The sequence below is a fragment of the Pseudochaenichthys georgianus genome, unplaced genomic scaffold, assembly GCF_902827115.2.
Source record: "Pseudochaenichthys georgianus unplaced genomic scaffold, fPseGeo1.2 scaffold_1559_arrow_ctg1, whole genome shotgun sequence".
Taxonomy (NCBI): domain Eukaryota; kingdom Metazoa; phylum Chordata; class Actinopteri; order Perciformes; family Channichthyidae; genus Pseudochaenichthys; species Pseudochaenichthys georgianus.
The window spans coordinates 2,432-23,496 of NW_027262389.1; the positions used below are offsets into that span (position 1 = coordinate 2,432).

The 21,065-nt window shown below is 43.7% G+C and overlaps 1 protein-coding gene across 1 annotated transcript; it reads left to right on the forward strand.

Annotated features, from left to right (window-relative positions):
* The first annotated feature begins 988 nt into the window (after positions 1-988).
* On the forward strand, positions 989-13,867 carry pcsk1nl (proprotein convertase subtilisin/kexin type 1 inhibitor, like). Its single transcript, XM_071202182.1, has 6 exons — positions 989-1,268; positions 2,090-2,306; positions 4,071-4,169; positions 4,393-4,725; positions 12,822-12,920; positions 13,144-13,867. Exons 1-6 carry the CDS (start codon positions 989-991, stop codon positions 13,478-13,480), a joined length of 1,365 nt encoding a protein of 454 aa, XP_071058283.1. The 3' UTR covers positions 13,481-13,867.
* The last annotated feature ends 7,198 nt before the right edge of the window (positions 13,868-21,065 follow it).

The window sequence follows — 21,065 nt, forward strand, 5'->3', positions numbered from 1 at the left end:
TGTGACCGTGCTGTAGTTCCTTTATAGCCCAACATTAGCCGCCTTTAGCTTAACGGTGGTGACGTGAAGTCATGTGACCGTGCTGTAGTTCCTTTATAGCCCAACATTAGCCTCCTTTAGCTTAGCGGTGGTGACGTGAAGTTATGTGCCCGTGCTGTAGTTCCTTTATAGCCCAACATTAGCCTCCTTTAGCTTAGCGGTGGTGACGTGAAGTCATGTGACCGTGCTGTAGTTCCTTTATAGCCAACCTTAGCCTCCTTTAGCTTAGCGGTGGTAACGTGAAGTCATGTGACCGTGCTGTAGTTCCTTTATAGCCAACCTTAGCCTCCTTTAGCTTAGCGGAGGTGACGTGAAGTCATGTGACCGCGCTGTAGTTCCTTTATAGCCCAACATTAGCCTCCTTTAGCTTAGCGGTGGTGACGTGAAGTCATGTGACCGTGCTGTAGTTCCTTTATAGCCCAACATTAGCCTCCTTTAGCTTAGCGGTGGTGACGTGAAGTCATGTGACCGCGCTGTAGTTCCTTTATAGCCCAACATTAGCCTCCTTTAGCTTAGCGGTGGTGACGTGAAGTCATGTGACCGCGCTGTAGTTCCTTTATAGCCCAACATTAGCCTCCTTTAGCTTAGCGGTGGTGACGTGAAGTCATGTGACCGTGCTGTAGTTCCTTTATAGCCCAACATTAGCCTCCTTTAGCTTAGCGGTGTTGACGTGAAGTCATGTGACCGTGCTGTAGTTCCTTTATAGCCCAACATTAGCCTCCTTTAGCTTAGCGGTGGTGACGTGAAGTCATGTGACCGCGCTGTAGTTCCTTTATAGCCCAACATTAGCCTCCTTTAGCTTAGCGGTGGTGACGTGAAGTCATGTGACCGCGCTGTAGTTCCTTTATAGCCCAACGTTAGCCACCTTTAGCTTAGCGGTGGTGACGTGAAGTCATGTGACCGTGCTGTAGTTCCTTTATAGCCAACATTAGCCTTTAGCTTAGCATGAATGCACCTGACCTCTGACCTCTCGTCTCAGGCTCTTCCTATTGGCCGTGGAGGGGGGCGTGTCCTCGACACCTCAGTGGGCGGAGTCAGGCGTCAGCGCCGAGACCTCGTGCTGCCTTATGAGGACCGAATGATGTCATATCCTGCCACTCAGGGAGGAGGCAGGGCCAGCAGTCTGTACTACCAATCAGACGACATAAGGGGGCGGGGCTTGGACGAGGCTCTGCAGCGATTGGTAGAGAGGGACCAGAGGCGGGAGCAGGAAGAGGAGCAGCACGCAGGTGAAGTACAAAAATAAGTTTTATTTAAGAACATATTTTGACATTTCCCTGTAGAAAATACATTCTTTACTCAACATAAAACAACTTCTCACCAAATATTAACAAATATCGGAGGAGTCTTTTTAAATTATAGTTATGTTTTAAAGATTCTAACTTAATAATAATATCCTTTAATACTGATATATAAGTATAGAAATAAATTAATGATTTATTTAAAGAATAATATCACAGAAGTTGTAAATTCTAATGATTTTTTTTTTTTAAGATTTTGACTTACGATACGATAGGATAATACTTTAATGTTCAGATCAGGTCTGAAAAACTCCTTGCATCCCAGCAGCTCCATGTGGAACATCAACAGACAAACATCAACACACATGAGAAACAAACAACAACATGGAACATCACAACAGGATCAGTGAGAGATGCTCAAGGAGCCTTCAGCTGATCTGTAGCTCTGTGTTCACTGAGAAGACTGACTGGAGCACAGAGGATGCTTCAGGCTGTCTGGAGCACAGAGGATGCTTCAGGCTGGAGCACAGAGGATGCTTCAGGCTGTCTGGAGCACAGAGGATGCTTCAGGCTGGAGCACAGAGACTTCAGACTGACTGGAGCGTAGAGGATGCTTCAGACTGACTGGAGCATCCTCTGTTCATGAATGTCACTGAACAGAGTGTCCTTGTTTGTCATGCTTTGCTTTCTGTAATGAGACGTTGCTTCTGTCGGGACCCCCTTGAAAACCGGATGGTGCATCTCAAGGGTTCATCCTAATAAATACATGTCTATAATAATACTAACCGACCAATGACGTGCGTCCGCAGCCTACCTGTCGGCTCTGCTCCGCCTCCTGAGCGAGGCAGAGAGCGCGGGATTGGTCGGGCCCGGAGACCTGGAGGTGGAGGAAGAGGAGGAGGAAGAGGAGGGGGCGGAGCCTCAGGGAGACTTCCTGTCAGACTACGATGAATCGGGTCTGAGGATGAGGAGGCCCGCCTGGTGGGGGGTCCTGGAGCCTCAGCTGGCCCAGGCTCTGATGGACAGGTCACCTGACATATATCATTATTACATTACAGTTATTCATTTACATTATTAGATTATATTCAATGAACGGAGTGCAACAAGATGCAGTTTGTATCCAGCCAGAGGAGTGGACGAGGTTCCAATGAAGTCACGTGACGGTGGAATGTTGTAGTCATTTAGTTTAATATGAATTCATATATTTAGGTAAGGTGCAGATTAAAGGCATGTACGCTGCAGGGTTGACCTGGATGATACCGTGGATAGTAACATGATAATAACATGATAATAACATGATAGTAACATGATAATAGCGTGATAACAACGTGATAGTAACGTGATAATAACATGATAATAACATGATAGTAACATGATATTAACGTGATAACAACGTGATGGTAACGTGATAGTGGCGTGATAGTAACGTGATAATAACATGATAGTAACGTGATGACAACTCGATAACAACGTGATAGTAACGTGATAGTAATGTCCTAATAACGTGATAACAATGTGATAACAACGTGATAACAACGTGATAGTAACGTGATAGTAATGTCCTAATAACGTGATAACAATGTGATAACAACGTGATAACAACGTGATAGTAACGTGATAGTAACATGATAGTAACGTAATAGTAACGTAATAGTAACATGATAGTAACACGATAGTAACGTGATAATAATGTAATAATAACGTGATAGTAACATGATAACAACACGATAGTAACGTGCTAACAACGTGATAATAACGTGATAGTAACGTGATAGTAACGTGATAGTAACGTGATAGTTACATGATGGTGACATGATAGTAACGTGATAATAGTGTGATAGTAACGTGATAGTAACGTGATAGTAACGTGATAGTAACATGATAATAACGTGATAATAACGTGATGATAACATGATAGTAACATGATAATAACGTGATAATAACGTGATGGTAACGTGATAGTAACATGATAGTAACATGATAATAACGTGAAAATAACGTGATAGTAACATGATAGTAACATGATAATAACGTGATAATAAGCTGAAAATAACGTGGATAGTAACATGATAGTAACATGATAATAACGTGATGGTAACGTGATGGTAACGTGATAGTAATGTGATAGTAACATGATAGTAACGTGATAGTAACGTGATAGTTACATGATGGTAACATGATAGTAACGTGATAATAGTGTGATAGTAACATGATAGTAACACGATAGTAACGTGATAGTAACATGATAGTAACGTGATAGTAACATGATAATAACGTGATAATAATGTGATAATAACGTGATGGTAATGTGATAGTAACATGATAGTAACATGATAGTGACATGATAATAACGTGATAGTAACATGATAGTAACATGATAGTAACGTGATAGTAACATGGTAGTAACATGATAATAACGTGATAATAACGTGATAGTAACGTGATAGTAACATGATAGTAACGTGATAGTAACGTGATAGTAACATGATAGTAACATGATAGTGACATGATAATAACGTGATAATAACGTGATAGTAACGTGATAGTAACATGATAGTAACGTGATAGTAACATGATAGTAACATGATAGTAACATGATAGTAACATGATAATAACGTGATAATAACGTGATAGTAACGTGATAGTAACATGATAGTAACGTGATAGTAGCATGATAGTAACATGATAGTAACATGATAGTAACATGATAATAACGTGATAATAACGTGAAAATAACGTGGATAGTAACATGATAGTAACGTGGATAGTAACATGACGGTGTGTCTTCAGGATGGACCCTCAGCTGGCTCAGGCTCTGCTGCAGGGGAACAGGTCGGAGCGCCCCCTGCAGGCAGGACGAGGAACAGCAGGAGACCAAGATACGCTCAGGTGAACACAGCGCTAACGTCTATCTAATTACTGACCAACAATTTCATTTATTTAATAGGGTTAGGGGGTTAGGGTATACTATGACTCAGTAGTTTCATCTAGTTGTTATGTAGTGACTCTGTGGTTTATTTAATGACTCAGTAGTTTATATAATGACTCAGTAGTTTATATAATGACTCAGTAGTTTTACCGACTAACTTTTACTAACGTTTTGTCTCGTCAGGCGTAAGGTTGCTAGGTTACTGTCTAGCGGCAGCCCTAGCGGCGGTCACCGGGGGAGACGGGATATGTCTTCTGGCCCCGCCCACAGGAGGGCCCGTCGTTCCCTTGACGACATGGCTCCTCCCTCTCCTAGCAACGACCCCCCCCTGGTCAGAGTGAAGCGATTGGACGAGGACGAGCTCCGTCCTCCCGCCGGCCTGCAGAGGATGAAACGCATCGACGCCATGGCAACCGAAGAACTGCATCATGGGAGTCGTAGTCGTAGGCGGAGGAGATCTGGTCAGGACTACGATCCCCAGATACTGATGGATCAGATCCTGGAGTACATGAGGGAGTGAGAGGAGGAGGAGGAGGACGAGGAGGACGAGGAAGAGGAGGACGAGGAAGAGGACGAGGACGAGGGGATTCGAGTTTCAGGATCTGTTTCTGTAATGTTAGTGTTTTGCTGCGTTCAGTGAAAATGTTGTTTGTTGTTAAAAGGTTCAGAAATGAAAAGTGATGAAGATATTAAATTCATAAAATCTGTTGGTTCTTAAAAAGTATTCCTAGAAATTTCCAGATGTTTTGTGACAGGATTATTATTTAACGCCAAAGAACAAACAACAACATAATTCTGACATTAATTCATAGATATTCAGTCTAAAGACTTTGGTATCATATAAACCAAAGACACTTCGTCTATAGAGACAAATGGACTGGGCTGATGAACCTGTTCTTTAGAGAAACTCTGCTAATATAAGGACTTTACTCGAGATGTGGTTCATCTTACATCCTGATACATGTGCAGGAAACTTTCTCAGAAATTACATTTTCTCCTGAGCTTGTTGAAGGGGCTTTAAGCACTACATTACCCACAATCCTCTGCTGTCAGTGGAAGGTCCAGATTTCTGTCCACAGCTCTCAGAGATCGGCTGCCTGGCAACAGATTCTGAAGCTCTCTGATTGGTTGTCTGTGACAGCAATGCTCTCTGGGAGTTGCAGTTAACCCCGCCCACTTTGATTCTCTGATGAAAGTTCACTTTGATTAAGATCACCAACAGGTGATCGAGGGTGACGGTGACCGTGTTGACGGCACATCTGCTCTGTGATTGGTCCGTTCATGTTGCTTTCATGTACTTCAGCTTCAGTGTGTTCTCTTGTCTGTTTGTAAAACTAAAACGTTTTATTTATCTCACTCTGAAATAAAGTAAATATCCACAAACCGTCTCTTATTATTAATGAGTCTAAACCTGGTTTGTTTACCTGGTCAGGTGACATCCACAGGTCGCTTCACTTGGACTGGTCTGTCCTTAGAGCAGGTCAAGTTACTAACATCAGTCCAGGGAAAACTGCTACACTGGAAACATAGTTAAAGGTACCTGGTCAGGTGACATCCACAGGTAGCTTCACTTGGACTGGGTCTGTCCTTAGAGCAGGTCAAGTTACTAACATCAGTCCAGGGAAAACTGCTACACTGGAAACATAGTTAAAGGTACCTGGTCAGGGTGACATCCACAGGTAGCTTCACTTGGACTGGTCTGTCCTTAGAGCAGGTCAAGTTACTAACATCAGTCCAGGGAAAACTGCTACACTGGAAACATAGTTAAAGGTACCTGGTCAGGTGACATCCACAGGTAGCTTCACTTGGACTGGTCTGTCCTTAGAGCAGGTCAAGTTACTAACATCAGTCCAGGGAAAACTGCTACACTGGAAACATAGTTAAAGGTACCTGGTCAGGTGACATCCACAGGTAGCTTCACTTGGACTGGGTCTGTCCTTAGAGCAGGTCAAGTTACTAACATCAGTCAGGGAAAACTGCTACACTGGAAACATAGTTAAAGGTACCTGGTCAGGTGACATCCACAGGTCGCTTCACTTGGACTGGTCTGTCCTTAGAGCAGGTCAAGTTACTAACATCAGTCCAGGGAAAACTGCTACACTGGAAACATAGTTAAAGGTACCTGGTCAGGTGACATCCACAGGTAGCTTCACTTGGACTGGTCTGTCCTTAGAGCAGGTCAAGTTACTAACATCAGTCCAGGGAAAACTGCTACACTGGAAACATAGTTAAAGGTACCTGGTCAGGTGACATCCACAGGTAGCTTCACTTGGACTGGGTCTGTCCTTAGAGCAGGTCAAGTTACTAACATCAGTCCAGGGAAAACTGCTACACTGGAAACATAGTTAAAGGTACCTGGTCAGGTGACATCCACAGGTAGCTTCACTTGGACTGGTCTGTCCTTAGAGCAGGTCAAGTTACTGTAACATCAGTCCAGGGAAAACTGCTACACTGGAAACATAGTTAAAGGTACCTGGTCAGGTGACATCCACAGGTAGCTTCACTTGGACTGGTCTGTCCTTAGAGCAGGTCAAGTTACTAACATCAGTCCAGGGAAAACTGCTACACTGGAAACATAGTTAAAGGTACCTGGTCAGGTGACATCCACAGGTAGCTTCACTTGGACTGGTCTGTCCTTAGAGCAGGTCAAGTACTGTAACATCAGTCCAGGGAAAACTGCTACACTGGAACATAGTTAAAGGTACACTGGTCAGGTGACATCCACAGGTAGCTTCACTTGGACTGGTCTGTCCTTAGAGCAGGTCAAGTTACTAACATCAGTCCAGGGAAAACTGCTACACTGGAAACATAGTTAAAGGTACCTGGTCAGGTGACATCCACAGGTTAGCTTCACTTGGACTGGTCTGTCCTTAGAGCAGGTCAAGTTACTAACATCAGTCCAGGGAAAACTGCTACACTGGAAACATAGTTAAAGGTACCTGGTCAGGTGACATCCACAGGTAGCTTCACTTGGACTGGTCTGTCCTTAGAGCAGGTCAAGTTACTAACATCAGTCCAGGGAAAACTGCTACACTGGAAACATAGTTAAAGGTACCTGGTCAGGTGACATCCACAGGTAGCTTCACTTGGACTGGGTCTGTCCTTAGAGCAGGTCAAGTTACTAACATCAGTCCAGGGAAAACTGCTACACTGGAAACATAGTTAAAGGTACCTGGTCAGGTGACATCCTCAGGTAGCTTCACTTGGACTGGTCTGTCCTTAGAGCAGGTCAAGTTACTAACATCAGTCCAGGGAAAACTGCTACACTGGAAACATAGTTAAGGTACCTGGTCAGGTGACATCCACAGGTAGCTTCACTTGGACTGGTCTGTCCTTAGAGCAGGTCAAGTTACTAACATCAGTCCAGGGAAAACTGCTACACTGGAACATAGTTAAAGGTACCTGGTCAGGTGACATCCACAGGTAGCTTCACTTGGACTGGGTCTGTCCTTAGAGCAGGTCAAGTTACTGTAACATCAGTCCAGGGAAAACTGCTACACTGGAAACATAGTTAAAGGTACCTGGTCAGGTGACATCCACAGGTAGCTTCACTTGGACTGGGTCTGTCCTTAGAGCAGGTCAAGTTACTAACATCAGTCCAGGGAAAACTGCTACACTGGAAACATAGTTAAAGGTACCTGGTCAGGTGACATCCACAGGTAGCTTCACTTGGACTGGTCTGTCCTTAGAGCAGGTCAAGTTACTAACATCAGTCCAGGGAAAACTGCTACACTGGAAACATAGTTAAAGGTACCTGGTCAGGTGACATCCACAGGGAGCTTCACTTGGACTGGTCTGTCCTTAGAGCAGGTCAAGTTACTAACATCAGTCCAGGGAAAACTGCTACACTGGAAACATAGTTAAAGGTACCTGGTCAGGTGACATCCACAGGTAGCTTCACTTGGACTGGGTCTGTCCTTAGAGCAGGTCAAGTTACTAACATCAGTCCAGGGAAAACTGCTACACTGGAAACATAGTTAAAGGTACCTGGTCAGGTGACATCCACAGGTAGCTTCACTTGGACTGGTCTGTCCTTAGAGCAGGTCAAGTTACTAACATCAGTCCAGGGAAACTGCTACACTGGAAACATAGTTAAAGGTACCTGGTCAGGTGACATCCACAGGTAGCTTCACTTGGACTGGTCTGTCCTTAGAGCAGGTCAAGTTACTAACATCAGTCCAGGGAAAACTGCTACACTGGAAACATAGTTAAAGGTACCTGGTCAGGTGACATCCACAGGTAGCTTCACTTGGACTGGTCTGTCGTTAGAGCAGGTCAAGTTACTAACATCAGTCCAGGGAAAACTGATACACTGGAAACATAGTTAAAGGTACCTGGTCAGGTGACATCCACAGGTAGCTTCACTTGGACTGGTCTGTCCTTAGAGCAGGTCAAGTTACTAACATCAGTCCAGGGAAAACTGCTACACTGGAAACATAGTTAAAGGTACCTGGTCAGGGTGACATCCACAGGGAGCTTCACTTGGACTGGTCTGTCCTTAGAGCAGGTCAAGTTACTAACATCAGTCCAGGGAAAACTGCTACACTGGAAACATAGTTAAAGGTACCTGGTCAGGTGACATCCACAGGGAGCTTCACTTGGACTGGTCTGTCCTTAGAGCAGGTCAAGTTACTAACATCAGTCCAGGGAAAACTGCTACACTGGAAACATAGTTAAAGGTACCTGGTCAGGTGACATGAGTTTCAGGTGTGTTCCCTACTCATGCCTTCAACAGGTAGCTTCATTGGTGACATCAATTACACGTGTATTAAACGTCTACAGGTAACTTGAGTGACTCAGAGAAAACTTTTAAATACTATAATGTATTTATTAAGGTGAATAAAACACAAACACTGTTCGCTCTGGAGATGTAAATGATGCTTTCTATAAACAACAAACATTCATATTTAAAACACTTTATAAATCGTTCAAAGGACAAAACGTTACATTTAATTAACAAATCAGAAAATGTGTAAATGCAGGTTTTGAGAAGGTGTTTGTTGTAGCCAGGTATTAGCTGTTAGCTCTACCATAGGTGGAGGCTAGTCAGCTAACAAACAGCTGATCAGCCTGGAAGGGTCATGTTGACTAGCCTACCTTAGCACAAAGCTGGGGGTTACTTTAGCCTAGCTTAGCACAAAGCCGGGGGTTACATCTTAGCACAAAGCCGGGGGTTACTTTAGCCTAGCTTAGCACAAAGCCGGGGGTTACTTTAGCCTAGCTTAGCACAAAGCCGGGGGGTTACTTTAGCCTAGCTTAGCACAAAGCCGGGGGTTACTTTAGCCTAGCTTAGCACAAAGCCGGGGGTTACTTTAGCCTAGCTTAGCACAAAGCCGGGGGTTACTTTAGCCTAGCTTAGCACAAAACTGGGGGTTACTTTAGCCTAGCACAAAGCTGGGGGTTACTTTAGCCTATCTTAGCACAAAGCCGGGGGTTACTTTAGCCTAGCTTAGCACAAAGCCGGGGATTACTTTAGCCTAGCTTAGCACAAAGCCGGGGGTTACTTTAGCCTAGCTTAGCACAAAGCCGGGGGTTACTTTAGCCTAGCTTAGCACAAAGCCGGGGGTTACTTTAGCCTAGCTTAGCACAAAGCTGGGGCTTACTTTAGACTAGCTTTGATAAATACGGAGGTTGGTTAGCTATAAGTTCATGTCCCACAAACCAGTGGTCAAAAGCTAAAGGCTAACTTTATGCTAACCTACCCCAGAAGCTAAATCTAAGCTATCTGGACCCAAATGCTAATTGGAATTGAAGCTAATTCTAACTTATGGGTTCACACATAAATAATAATTAGCTAAGCTATCTGGACCCAGATGCTCTTAGCTAACTGAAGCTAACCAAATACAACATGTAAACAGAAATGGCGTCGATGATCATGCTAAGCTAAGCTAAACAGAGATGAACCATGTGATACAGGAGGGTTTTAATACAATCTCAGACGGCTTCTTTTAGATTTCACGTTGACAGCTTTTAAACTCACAGAAGATGAAAACGTCTGAACAGAGATCTCTTGTTGCATAGCTCTGAACTACAAACAAACAAACAAACAAACAAACAAACATGAAAATAAAGGATCTGTGTAACATCATGAACCAGAGCATAGAACCATATCATAGAACCAGGTCATAGGACCAGGTCATAGAACCAGATCATATAACCAGATCATATAACCAGAGCATAGAACCAGATCATATAACCAGAGCATAGAACCAGAGCATAGAACCAGGTCATAGAACCAGATCATAGAATCAGAGCATAGAACCAGGTCATAGAACCAGGTCATAGAACCAGAGCATAGAACCAGAGCATATAACTAGGTCATATAACCAGATCATAGAACCAGAGCATAGCACCAGGTCATAGAACCAGATCATAGAACCAGATCATAGAACCAGAGCATAGAACCAGGTCATAGAACCAGGTCATAGAACCAGAGCATATAACTAGGTCATATAACCAGATCATAGAACCAGAGCATAGAACCAGAGCATAGAACCAGGTCATAGAACCAGAGCATAGCACCAGGTCATAGAACCAGATCATAGAACCAGAGCATAGAACCAGGTCATAGAACCAGAGCATAGAACCAGATCATAGAACCAGAGCATAGAACCAGGTCATAGAACCAGGTCATAGAACCAGAGCATAGACCAGGTCATATAACCAGATCATAGAACCAGATCATAGAACCAGGTCATATAACCAGATCATAGAACCAGGTCATAGAACCAGGTCATAGAACCAGGTCATATAACCAGATCATAGAACCAGATCATAGAACCAGGTCATAGGACCAGGTCATAGAACCAGATCATATAACCAGATCATATAACCAGAGCATAGAACCAGATCATATAACCAGAGCATAGAACCAGAGCATAGAACCAGGTCATATAACCAGATCATAGAATCAGAGCATAGAACCAGGTCATAGAACCAGGTCATAGAACCAGAGCATAGAACCAGAGCATATAACTAGGTCATATAACCAGATCATAGAACCAGAGCATAGAACCAGGTCATAGAACCAGATCATAGAACCAGATCATAGAACCAGAGCATAGAACCAGGTCATAGAACCAGGTCATAGAACCAGAGCATATAACTAGGTCATATAACCAGATCATAGAACCAGAGCATAGAACCAGAGCATAGAACCAGGTCATAGAACCAGAGCATAGCACCAGGTCATAGAACCAGATCATAGAACCAGAGCATAGAACCAGGTCATAGAACCAGAGCATAGAACCAGATCATAGAACCAGAGCATAGAACCAGGTCATAGAACCAGGTCATAGAACCAGAGCATAGACCAGGTCATATAACCAGATCATAGAACCAGATCATAGAACCAGGTCATATAACCAGATCATAGAACCAGGTCATAGAACCAGGTCATAGAACCAGATCATAGAACCAGAGCATAGAACCAGGTCATAGAACCAGGTCATAGAACCAGAGCATAGACCAGGTCATATAACCAGATCATAGAACCAGATCATAGAACCAGGTCATATAACCAGATCATAGAACCAGGTCATAGAACCAGGTCATATAACCAGATCATAGAACCAGATCATAGAACCAGGTCATAGCACCAGAGCATAGAACCAGGTCATAGCACCAGATCATAGAACCAGAGCATAGAACCAGGTCATAGAACCAGGTCATAGAACCAGAGCATAGAACCAGGTCATAGAACCAGGTCATATAACCAGATCATAGAACCAGAGCATAGAACCAGGGCATAGAACCAGGTCATATAACCAGATCATATAACCAGGTCATAGCACCAGGTCATATAACCAGGTCATATAACCAGAGCATAGAACCAGGTCATATAACCAGATAGTAACGTGATAGTAACGTGATAGTTACATGATAGTAACATGATAGTAACGTGATAATAGTGTGATAGTAACATGATAGTAACGTGATAGTAACGTGATAGTTACATGATAGTAACATGATAGTAACGTGATAATAGTGTGATAGTAACATGATAGTAACGTGATAGTAACATGATAGTAACGTGATAGTAACATGATAGTAACATGATAACGTGATAATAACGTGATAGTAACGTGATAGTAATGTGATAGTAACCTGATCGTAACGTGATAGTAACGTGATAGTTACATGATAGTAACGTGATAGTAACGTGATAGTAACATGATAGTAACGTGATAGTAACGTGATAGTTACATGATAGTAACATGGTAGTAACATGATAGTAACACGATAGTAACGTGATAATAATGTAATAATACCGTGATAGTAACATGATAGTAACGTGATAGTAACATGATAGTAACATGATAATAACGTGATAATAACGTGATAGTAACGTGATAGTAACATGATAGTAACGTGATAGTAACATGATAGTAACATGATAGTAACATGATAATAACGTGAAAATAACGTGGATAGTAACATGATAGTAACGTGGATAGTAACGTGATAGTTACATGATGGTAACATGATAGTAACATGATAGTAACATGATAGTAACATGATAGTAACATGATAATAACGTGATAATAACGTGAAAATAACGTGGATAGTAACATGATAGTAACGTGGATAGTAACATGACGGTGTGTCTTCAGGATGGACCCTCAGCTGGCTCAGGCTCTGCTGCAGGGGAACAGGTCGGAGCGCCCCCTGCAGGCAGGACGGGGAACAGCAGGAGACCAAGATACGCTCAGGTGAACACAGCGCTAACGTCTATCTAATTACTGACCAACAATTTCATTTATTTAATAGGGTTAGGGGGTTAGGGTATACTATGACTCAGTAGTTTCATCTAGTTGTTATGTAGTGACTCTGTGGTTTATTTAATGACTCAGTAGTTTATATAATGACTCAGTAGTTTATATAATGACTCAGTAGTTTTACCGACTAACTTTTACTAACGTTTTGTCTCGTCAGGCGTAAGGTTGCTAGGTTACTGTCTAGCGGCAGCCCTAGCGGCGGTCACCGGGGGAGACGGGATATGTCTTCTGGCCCCGCCCACAGGAGGGCCCGTCGTTCCCTTGACGACATGGCTCCTCCCTCTCCTAGCAACGACCCCCCCCTGGTCAGAGTGAAGCGATTGGACGAGGACGAGCTCCGTCCTCCCGCCGGCCTGCAGAGGATGAAACGCATCGACGCCATGGCAACCGAAGAACTGCATCATGGGAGTCGTAGTCGTAGGCGGAGGAGATCTGGTCAGGACTACGATCCCCAGATACTGATGGATCAGATCCTGGAGTACATGAGGGAGTGAGAGGAGGAGGAGGAGGACGAGGAGGACGAGGAAGAGGACGAGGAGGACGAGGAAGAGGACGAGGACGAGGGGATTCGCGTTTCAGGATCTGTTTCTGTAATGTTAGTGTTTTGCTGCGTTCAGTGAAAATGTTGTTTGTTGTTAAAAGGTTCAGAAATGAAAAGTGATGAAGATATTAAATTCATAAAATCTGTTGGTTCTTAAAAAGTATTCCTAGAAATTTCCAGATGTTTTGTGACAGGATTATTATTTAACGCCAAAGAACAAACAACAACATAATTCTGACATTAATTCATAGATATTCAGTCTAAAGACTTTGGTATCATATAAACCAAAGACACTTCGTCTATAGAGACAAATGGACTGGGCTGATGAACCTGTTCTTTAGAGAAAACTCTGCTAATATAAGGACTTTACTCGAGATGTGGTTCATCTTACAATCCTGATACATGTGCAGGAAACTTTCTCAGAAATTACATTTTCTCCTGAGCTTGTTGAAGGGGCTTTAAGCACTACATTACCCACAATCCTCTGCTGTCAGTGGAAGGTCCAGATTTCTGTCCACAGCTCTCAGAGATCGGCTGCCTGGCAACAGATTCTGAAGCTCTCTGATTGGTTGTCTGTGACAGCAATGCTCTCTGGGAGTTGCAGTTAACCCCCGCCCACTTTGATTCTCTGATGAAAGTTCACTTTGATTAAGATCACCAACAGGTGATCGAGGGTGACGGTGACCGTGTTGACGGCACATCTGCTCTGTGATTGGTCCGTTCATGTTGCTTTCATGTACTTCAGCTTCAGTGTGGTCTCTTGTCTGTTTGTAAAACTAAAACGTTTTATTTATCTCACTCTGAAATAAAGTAAATATCCACAAACCGTCTCTTATTATTAATGAGTCTAAACCTGGTTTGTTTACCTGGTCAGGTGACATCCACAGGTCGCTTCACTTGGACTGGTCTGTCCTTAGAGCAGGTCAAGTTACTAACATCAGTCCAGGGAAAACTGCTACACTGGAAACATAGTTAAAGGTACCTGGTCAGGTGACATCCACAGGTAGCTTCACTTGGGACTGGTCTGTCCTTAGAGCAGGTCAAGTTACTAACATCAGTCCAGGGAAAACTGCTACACTGGAAACATAGTTAAAGGTACCTGGTCAGGTGACATCCACAGGTAGCTTCACTTGGACTGGGTCTGTCCTTAGAGCAGGTCAAGTTTACTAACATCAGTCCAGGGAAAACTGCTACACTGGAAACATAGTTAAAGGTACCTGTCAGGTGACATCCACAGGTAGCTTCACTTGGACTGGTCTGTCCTTAGAGCAGGTCAAGTTACTAACATCAGTCCAGGGAAAACTGCTACACTGGAAACATAGTTTAAAGGTACCTGGTCAGGTGACATCCACAGGTCGCTTCACTTGGACTGGTCTGTCCTTAGAGCAGGTCAAGTTACTAACATCATTCCAGGGAAAACTGCTACACTGGAAACATAGTTAAAGGTACCTGGTCAGGTGACATCCCACAGGTAGCTTCACTTGGACTGGTCTGTCCTTAGAGCAGGTCAAGTTACTAACATCAGTCCAGGGAAAACTGCTACACTGGAAACATAGTTAAAGGGTACCTGGTCAGGTGACATCCACAGTAGCTTCACTTGGACTGGGTCTGTCCTTAGAGCAGGTCAAGTTACTAACATCAGTCCAGGGAAAACTGCTACACTGGAAACATAGTTAAAGGTACCTGGTCAGGTGACATCCACAGGTAGCTTCACTTTGACTGGTCTGTCCTTAGAGCAGGTCAAGTTACTAACATCAGTCCAGGGAAAACTGCTACACTGGAAACATAGTTAAAGGTACCTGGTCAGGTGACATCCACAGGTAGCTTCACTTGGACTGGGTCTGTCCTTAGAGCAGGTCAAGTTACTAACATCAGTCCAGGGAAACTGCTACACTGGAAACATAGTTAAGGTACCTGGTCAGGTGACATCCACAGGTAGCTTCACTTGGACTGGGTCTGTCCTTAGAGCAGGTCAAGTTACTAACATCAGTCCAGGGAAAACTGCTACACTGGAAACATAGTTAAAGGTACCTGGTCAGGTGACAATCCACAGGTAGCTTCACTTTGACTGGTCCTGTCCTTAGAGCAGGTCAAGTTACTAACATCAGTCCAGGGAAAACTGCTACACTGGAAACATAGTTAAAGGTACCTGGTCAGGTGACATCCACAGGTAGCTTCACCTTGGACTGGGTCTGTCCTTAGAGCAGGTCAAGTTACTAACATCAGTCCAGGGAAAACTGCTACACTGGAAACATAGTTAAAGGTACCTTGGTCAGGTGACATCCACAGGTAGCTTCACTTGGACTGGTCTGTCCTTAGAGCAGGTCAAGTTACTAACATCAGTCCAGGGATAAACTGCTACACTGGAAACATAGTTAAAGGTACCTGGTCCAGGTGACATCCCACAGGTAGCTTCACTTGACTGTTCTGTCCTTAGAGCAGGTCAAGTTACTAACATCAGTCCAGGAAAACTGCTACACTGGAAACATAGTTTAAGGTACCTGGTCAGGTGACATCCACAGGTAGCTTCACTTTGACTGGGTCTGTCCTTAGAGCAGGTCAAGTTACTACATCAGTCCAGGGAAAACTGCTACACTGGAACATAGTTAAAGGTACCTGGTAGGTGACATCCACAGGTCGCTTCACTTGGACTGGTCTGTCCTTAGAGCAGGTCAAGTTACTAACATCAGTCCAGGGAAACTGCTTACACTGGAACATAGTTAAAGGTACCTGGTCAGGTGACATCCACAGGTAGCTTCACTTGGACTGGGTCTGTCCTTAGAGCAGGTCAAGTTTACTAACATCAGTCCAGGGAAACTGCTACACTGGAAACATAGTTAAAGGTACCTGGTCAGGTGACATCCACAGGTAGCTTCACTTGGACCTGGTCTGTCCTTAGAGCAGGTCAAGTTACTAACATCAGTCCAGGGAAAAACTGCTACACTGGAACATAGTTAAAGGTACCTGGTCAGGTGACATCCACAGGTAGCTTCACTTGGACTGGGTCTGTCCTTAGAGCAGGTCAAGTTACTAACATCAGTCCAGGGAAAACTGCTACACTGGAAACATAGTTAAAGGTACCTGGTCAGGTGACATCCACAGGTAGCTTCACTTGACTGGTCTGTCCTTAGAGCAGGTCAAGTTACTAACATCGTCCAGGGAAAACTGCTACACTGGAAACATAGTTAAAGGTTACCTGGTCAGGTGACATCCTCAGGTAGCTTCACTTTGACTGGTCTGTCCTTAGAGCAGGTCAAGTTACTAACATCAGTCCAGGGAAAACTGCTACACTGGAAACATAGTTAAAGGTACCTGGTCAGGTGACATCCACAGGTAGCTTCACTTGGACTGGGTCTGTCCCTTAGAGCAGGTCAAGTTACTAACATCAAGTCCAGGGAAAACTGCTACACTGGAAAACATAGTTAAAGGTACCTGGTCAGGTGACATCCACAGGTAGCTTCACTGGGACTGGGTCTGTCCTTAGAGCAGGTCAAGTTACTAACATCAGTCCAGGGAAAACTGCTACACTGGAAACATAGTTAAAGGTACCTGGTCAGGTGACATCCACAGGTAGCTTCACTTTGACTGGTCTGTCCTTAGAGCAGGTCAAGTTACTAACATCAGTCCAGGGAAAACTGCTACACTGGAAACATAGTTAAAGGTACCTGGTCAGGTGACATCCACAGGTAGCTTCACTTGGACTGGTCTGTCCTTAGAGCAGGTCAAGTTACTAACATCAGTCCAGGGAAAACTGCTACACTGGAAACATAGTTAAAGATACCTGGTCAGGTGACATCCACAGGTAGCTTCACTTGGACTGGTCTGTCCTTAGAGCAGGTCAAAGTTACTAACATCAGTCCAGGGAAAACTGCTACACTGGAAACATAGGTTAAAGGTACCTGGTCAGGTGACATCCACAGGTAGCTTCACTTGGACTGGGTCTGTCCTTAGAGCAGGTCAAGTTACTAACATCAGTCCAGGGAAAACTGCTACACTGGAAACATAGTTAAAGGTACCTGGTCAGGTGACATCCACAGGTAGCTTCACTTGGACTGGGTCTGTCCTTAGAGCAGGTCAGTTACTAACATCAGTCCATGGAAAACTGCTACAACTGGAAACATAGTAAAGGTACCTGGTCGGTGACATCCACAGGTAGCTTCACTTGGACTGGGTCTGTCCTTAGAGCAGGTCAAGTTACTAACATCAGTCCAGGGAAAAACTGCTACACTGGAAACATAGTTTAAAGGTACCTGGTCAGGTGACATCCACAGGTAGCTTCACTTGGACTGGTCTGTCTTAGAGCAGGTCAAGTTACTAACATCAGTCCAGGGAAAACTGCTCACACTGGGAAACATAGTTAAAGGTACCTGGTCAGGTGACATCCACAGGTAGCTTCACTGGACTGGGTCCTGTCCTTAGAGCAGGTCAAGTTACTAAATCAGTCCAGGGAAAACTGCTACACTGGAAACATAGTTAAAGGTAACCCTGGTCAGGTGACATCCACAGGGAGCATTCACTTGGACTGGTCTGTCCTTAGAGCAGGTCAAGTTACTAACATCAGTCCAGGGAAAACTGCTACCACTGGAAACATAGTTAAAGGTACCTGGTCAGGTGACATGAGTTTCAGGGTGTGTTCCCTACTCATTGCCTTCAACAGGTAGCTTCATTGGTGACATCAATTACACGTGTATTAAACGGTCTACAGGTAACTTGAGTGACTCAGAGAAAACTTTTAAATACTATAATGTATTTATTAAGGTGAATAAAACACAAACACTGTTCGCCTCTGGAGATGTAAATGATGCTTTCTATAAACAACAAACATTCATATTTAAAACACTTTATAAATCGTTCAAAGGACAAAACGTTACATTTAATTAACAAATCAGAAAATGTGTAAATGCAGGTTTGAGAAGGTGTTTGTTGTAGCCAGGTATTAGCTGTTAGCTCTACCCATAGGTGGAGGCTAGTCAGCTAACAAACAGCTGATCAGCCCTGGAAGGGTCATGTTGACTAGCCTACCTTAGCACAAAGCCGGGGGTTACTTTAGCCTAGCTTAGCACAAAGCCGGGGGTTTACATCTTAGCACAAAGCCGGGGGTTACTTTAGCCTAGCTTAGCACAAGCCGGGGGTTACTTTAGCCTAGCTTAGCACAAAGCCGGGGGTTACTTTAGCCTAGCTTAGCACAAAGCCGGGGTTACTTTAGCCTAGTTAGCACAAAGCCGGGGGTTTACTTTAGCCTAGCTTAGCACAAAGCCGGGGTTAACTTTAGCCTAGCTTAGCACAAAACTGGGGGTTACTTTAGCCTAGCACAAAGCTGGGGGTTACTTTAGCCTATCTTAGCACAAAGCCGGGGGTTACTTTAGCCTAGCTTAGCACAAAGCCGGGGATTACTTTAGCCTAGCTTAGCACAAAGCCGGGGGTTACTTTAGCCTAGCTTAGCACAAAGCCGGGGGTTACTTTAGCCTAGCTTAGCACAAAGCCGGGGGTTACTTTAGCCTAGCTTAGCACAAAGCTGGGGCTTACTTTAGACTAGCTTTGATAAATACGGAGGTTGGTTAGCTATAAGTTCATGTCCCACAAACCAGTGGTCAAAAGCTAAAGGCTAACTTTATGCTAACCTACCCCAGAAGCTAAATCTAAGCTATCTGGACCCAAATGCTAATTGGAATGAAGCTAATTCTAACTTATGGGTTCACACATAAATAATAATTAGCTAAGCTATCTGGACCCAGATGCTCTTAGCTAACTGAAGCTAACCAAATACAACATGTAAACAGAAATGGCGTCGATGATCATGCTAAGCTAAGCTAAACAGAGATGAACCATGTGATACAGGAGGGTTTTAATACAATCTCAGACGGCTTCTTTTAGATTTCACGTTGACAAGCTTTTAAAACTCACAGAAGATGAAAACGTCTGAACAGAGATCTCTTGTTGCATAGCTCTGAACTACAAACAAACAACAAACAAACAAACAAACATGAAAATAAAGGATCTGTGTAACATCATGAACCAGAGCATAGAACCATATCATAGAACCAGGTCATAGGACCAGGTCATAGAACCAGATCATATAACCAGATCATATAACCAGAGCATAGAACCAGATCATATAACCAGAGCATAGAACCAGAGCATAGAACCAGGTCATATAACCAGATCATAGAATCAGAGCATAGACCAGGTCATAGAACCAGGTCATAGAACCAGAGCATAGAACCAGAGCATATAACTAGGTCATATAACCAGATCATAGAACCAGGTCATAGAACCAGGTCATAGAACCAGATCATAGAACCAGATCATAGAACCAGAGCATAGAACCAGGTCATAGAACCAGGTCATAGAACCAGAGCATATAACTAGGTCATATAACCAGATCATAGAACCAGAGCATAGAACCAGAGCATAGAACCAGGTCATAGAACCAGAGCATAGAACCAGGTCATAGAACCAGATCATAGAACCAGAGCATAGAACCAGGTCATAGAACCAGAGCATAGAACCAGATCATAGAACCAGAGCATAGAACCAGGTCATAGAACCAGAGCATAGACCAGGTCATATAACCAGATCATAGAACCAGATCATAGAACCAGGTCATATAACCAGATCATAGAACCAGGTCATAGAACCAGGTCATAGAACCAGGTCATATAACCAGATCATAGAACCAGATCATAGAACCAGGTCATAGGACCAGGTCATAGAACCAGATCATATAACCAGATCATATAACCAGAGCATAGAACCAGATCATATAACCAGAGCATAGAACCAGAGCATAGAACCAGGTCATATAACCAGATCATAGAATCAGAGCATAGAACCAGGTCATAGAACCAGGTCATAGAACCAGAGCATAGAACCAGAGCATATAACTAGGTCATATAACCAGATCATAGAACCAGAGCATAGAACCAGGTCATAGAACCAGATCATAGAACCAGATCATAGAACCAGAGCATAGAACCAGGTCATAGAACCAGGTCATAGAACCAGAGCATATAACTAGGTCATATAACCAGATCATAGAACCAGAGCATAGAACCAGAGCATAGAACCAGGTCATAGAACCAGAGCATAGCACCAGGTCATAGAACCAGATCATAGAACCAGAGCATAGAACCAGGTCATAGAACCAGAGCATAGAACCAGATCATAGAACCAGAGCATAGAACCAGGTCATAGAACCAGGTCATAGAACCAGAGCATAGACCAGGTCATATAACCAGATCATAGAACCAGATCATAGAACCAGGTCATAGAACCAGATCATAGAACCAGGTCATAGAACCAGGTCATAGAACCAGAGCATAGAACCAGGTCATAGAACCAGGTCATAGAACCAGAGCATAGACCAGGTCATATAACCAGATCATAGAACCAGATCATAGAACCAGGTCATATAACCAGATCATAGAACCAGGTCATAGAACCAGGTCATAGAACCAGGTCATATAACCAGATCATAGAACCAGATCATAGAACCAGGTCATAGCACCAGAGCATAGAACCAGGTCATAGCACCAGAT

Coding starts and splice junctions, on each gene's coding strand:
- pcsk1nl (XM_071202182.1), top strand. CDS start 989: ATGCACCTGACCTCTGACCTCTCGTCTCAGGCTCTTCCTATTGGCCGT. Junction 1,269..2,089: donor GGAAGAGGAGCAGCACGCAG/GTGAAGTACAAA, acceptor GTGCGTCCGCAG/CCTACCTGTCGGCTCTGCTC. Junction 12,921..13,143: donor GGAGACCAAGATACGCTCAG/GTGAACACAGCG, acceptor TTGTCTCGTCAG/GCGTAAGGTTGCTAGGTTAC.